The sequence below is a fragment of the Dysidea avara genome, chromosome 3 (assembly GCF_963678975.1).
Source record: "Dysidea avara chromosome 3, odDysAvar1.4, whole genome shotgun sequence".
In the NCBI taxonomy this organism is placed as follows: domain Eukaryota; kingdom Metazoa; phylum Porifera; class Demospongiae; order Dictyoceratida; family Dysideidae; genus Dysidea; species Dysidea avara.
In genome coordinates, this window is record NC_089274.1 from 19,966,502 (window position 1) to 19,969,871 (window position 3,370).

At 39.3% G+C, this 3,370-nt stretch overlaps 1 protein-coding gene across 1 annotated transcript; it reads left to right on the forward strand.

The window, feature by feature from the left end:
• The first annotated feature begins 1,571 nt into the window (after positions 1–1,571).
• LOC136250023 (protein phosphatase 1 regulatory subunit 12C-like) lies at positions 1,572–2,687 on the forward strand. Its single transcript, XM_066042183.1, has one exon. It carries the CDS (start codon positions 1,621–1,623, stop codon positions 2,533–2,535), a length of 915 nt encoding a protein of 304 aa, XP_065898255.1. The 5' UTR covers positions 1,572–1,620; the 3' UTR covers positions 2,536–2,687.
• Positions 2,688–3,370: the final 683 nt, after the last annotated feature.

Below are 3,370 nucleotides of genomic sequence, written 5' to 3' on the forward strand. Positions count from 1 at the left end.
TTAGAGTACTGTATCTCAATCTTGAGCACAGAAATAATTCGCCATATTTCTAAATAATTTTAACCAACTATGATGCGGTAGGCAAAGTGGCACGTGGGTGGGTGATGGGAAACAAGGAATTAACAAATGTTGTCGATACTGTGATAGCTACATGGCTTCCCTACTGAATTAAAAGTTCACTAGTTCACTGAATTAAAAGTTACAACGTTCACTTTTTGCCCTGCCAACTAGATTTGGAGGCTTGGGCATTGTTGCTCCTGATTCTTTGTCACCTGCTGAATTCTCAGCCTCACTGTATGTTACAGTACCATTACGACTGCACATCCTGTCACAGAATTTCAACTATGGAGCAGATATTAGATGTAGTCAGCTTTCACAAAAGATAGAAATCAAGGAATCTAAGATGCTGAATTTGTCCACACTTTCAAAGGAGCTGCTCCCTCAGCTTACAACTAGGCTTCAGATGGCTGTTGGTTTGGCACAAGAAAAGGGTGCCTCTAGCTGGCTAACAGCTTTACCTGTGCAGGAACATGGCTTTTCTCTACATAAGACAGCTTTTCCTGTGCAGGAACATGGCTTTTCTCTACATAAGACAGCTTTTCGAGATGCTCTTGCATTGCGGTATGGTTGGCTGCCCACCCGAACACTATCTCACTGTGCATGTTGCTATGCATGCTCTGTTGATCATGCATTGTCATGTCTGAAGGGTGGGTTTCCCTCAATACAACACAATGAGGTGAGGGATCTAACTGCTGAGCTTTTAACTGAGGTGTGTCATGATGTAGAGGTTGAACCTCATTTGCAGCCACTGGATGATGAGACTTTTAAATATAAGACAGCTAATGTTGAGGATGGAGCACGTTTGGATATTTCAATGAATGGTTTTTAGGGCGGCCATTTTGAGAAGTGCTACACAGATATCAGAGTTTAAATCTGAACTTCCAACAGAGGATCCAATACTGATTCACTCAAGTTACAGGAAGCATGAATCTTTGAAGAAGAGAGCTTATGAGTCATGACTCCGAGAAGTGGAACACAGTACATTTACCCCATTGGTGTTTTCTGCTACAGGAGGAATGGGTCATAAAGCCACTGTATTTTACAAGAAATTGGCTAATTTACTTTCGGAAAAAACCATATGCAGCTGTCTTGGGATGGATTAGCTAGATGCTGTTTATCTTTTTGTCTCCTTCACTCTGCAATCCAGTGTATTAGAGGAGTGAGATCCTCACAGGGTCACTTTGTATTAAAAGTGCGTTCCAGTGGACTTATTTCATTCGGAGACTCTGTTTTGTAATTGATTTTAAAATTTATGTCTAGCTTACGTATGTATGTAAAGTGAGGTGCTGCATAGGGAGGAAGAAGCTACTCAGGCAGGGGGCTTCACTTCACACTTTGGCCACAAACGAGAGTTATTAAATGTAAACAGGAGCTTAGATATATAGCGCCGATTATGAGCTCCTTGATGTAAATACTAACAGTGCGTGTGAAGAACAAGTGGGCGTCACATTATCAATCAGCTGCCGGAATGGCTTCGTTCCGATCGAGGTTCCGGTACTCGAACTATATAAAAGTCGAGTAAATTATAGCTGCACCGTACATAAACGAATAAAAGAAGTAATGGAAATTGCGTTAAAAAGAAACGACTACTCCAGTGGACTACTGAGTGAAACGCTTAAAGCTTTGACATCTTTGAACGTGAAGAATGTTAAGGCTAGACCTCGGACTAAACGAAGGGTAACTTTCCCGGTCAACGTCATGTTGCAACAAGCCATCACTGATGGAGACAAAGAAGAAATTAAGAAACTAATCACCAAACACGGCAAGAGTGTCTTGGATCTTAAAGACCCGACTGGAATGCCACTACTGCACCGTACCATCTTTGAAGATCAATTTGAGTGTTTTGAGCTGATGGTAAATGAGGGTGCAGATTTGCTTACAGCAGACGAGGAAGGATGGAACGCGTTACACGTAGCTGTCTCGTTTGAAAACATAGATGCAGTTGAGATGCTACTCCAACACAAGCCAGAACTGGTCAACACTCGCACCATGGACAATTTTAGACCGATCAATGTTTGCAAGTCAAACTGTGAACTTTGTGCTTACCTTCTCCAAGCAGAGGTGACATATCTGAAAACCAGATCAGTTACACACTGGGATAGTGCCAACTGCAAACGAGAAGAACTAGAACTATTGAACATTGTAATGAGAGTGAATGAAGAGGACAAGAGGAGCACTAGACAAATACAACAAAGTGCCTTACACCTGTCAGCAGCTAAGAACTACCTTGGACTGGCTTACTACATGTTGGAGAACCAGTTAGTAACAGTAGACTGTGATGATTATGAACATTGGACAGCACTTCACTTAGCTGCTCTACATTCCAGCATGGATGTGTTGGTACTACTCATCCAATATGGTGCTAATGTAGAGAAATTGACCAGTTGTTACAAGAGCCCAGTTGATCTGGCTGATGATGAACTGACCTTAGAGTTCTTGAGACGAGGCTCTGAATATATTGAACAAGCTATCTAATTAATGTAATATATAGGTACGGGTTTGGGTTTTGTTTATTTAATGTAAACTTTTAAACATCATTTTCGCTGTCGTCTATTTACTATTGTAATTTGTATTTGGTGAGTTTTATGTTGTGTACTGAAAATCAATACAAATAACATTTATCATCACACCACCACTAAATGATTTACTATAGTGCATGGGTTAGTAATGTGTGCATGGTAATCCATTCATGTTGAGTAGCTTGCATGTCATAAAGTGGAGAAGTCACTTGACTTCATAATCCATAATACCAAATTAATTATCTGTTTATTGCGAAAATCTGTACATGTGATAAATAGTTCCAGATCCATTAAAGACCTCTGCAAAAATGATATATTATACCCTGCATGTCATTCCACATAAAATGTTCAGCTATAAGGTATAGCTACCTCTATAACACTTAGTATAATTATATATGTATGGACTGGTGAGTTGTGCATGGACTTGGTGATGTGCTAAATCTGCATGAGATTCCACCATGATGCAAGTGTTAATTAAGAATGGTTATGCAGAAATGCCAGTATACACATACACATATCAATGTGAAATTGGTTTGTAAAGTGATTTTCTCTACAGTTCAAATGTCTGTGCTTTTTTAGTGGTTCAAAATATTTGGATTCACTTTATCATGTATGGATATACTTGCTCTATATCTCTATACATATTGTATAAGGAACTACTGTTAATATGTGTGCAGATTCAGTGGTAGATTTCACTTGTCTTAGATTTCACTTGTCTTCCTCATGTGGTTATACAATCTGTTAACTGACCACAATATATAATATATAGCTATATTTTCACTATCACATGT

Excerpts from the sequence above, each read along its gene's own strand:
- LOC136250023 (XM_066042183.1), top strand. The coding sequence starts at position 1,621 with ATGGAAATTGCGTTAAAAAGAAACGACTACTCCAGTGGACTACTGAGT.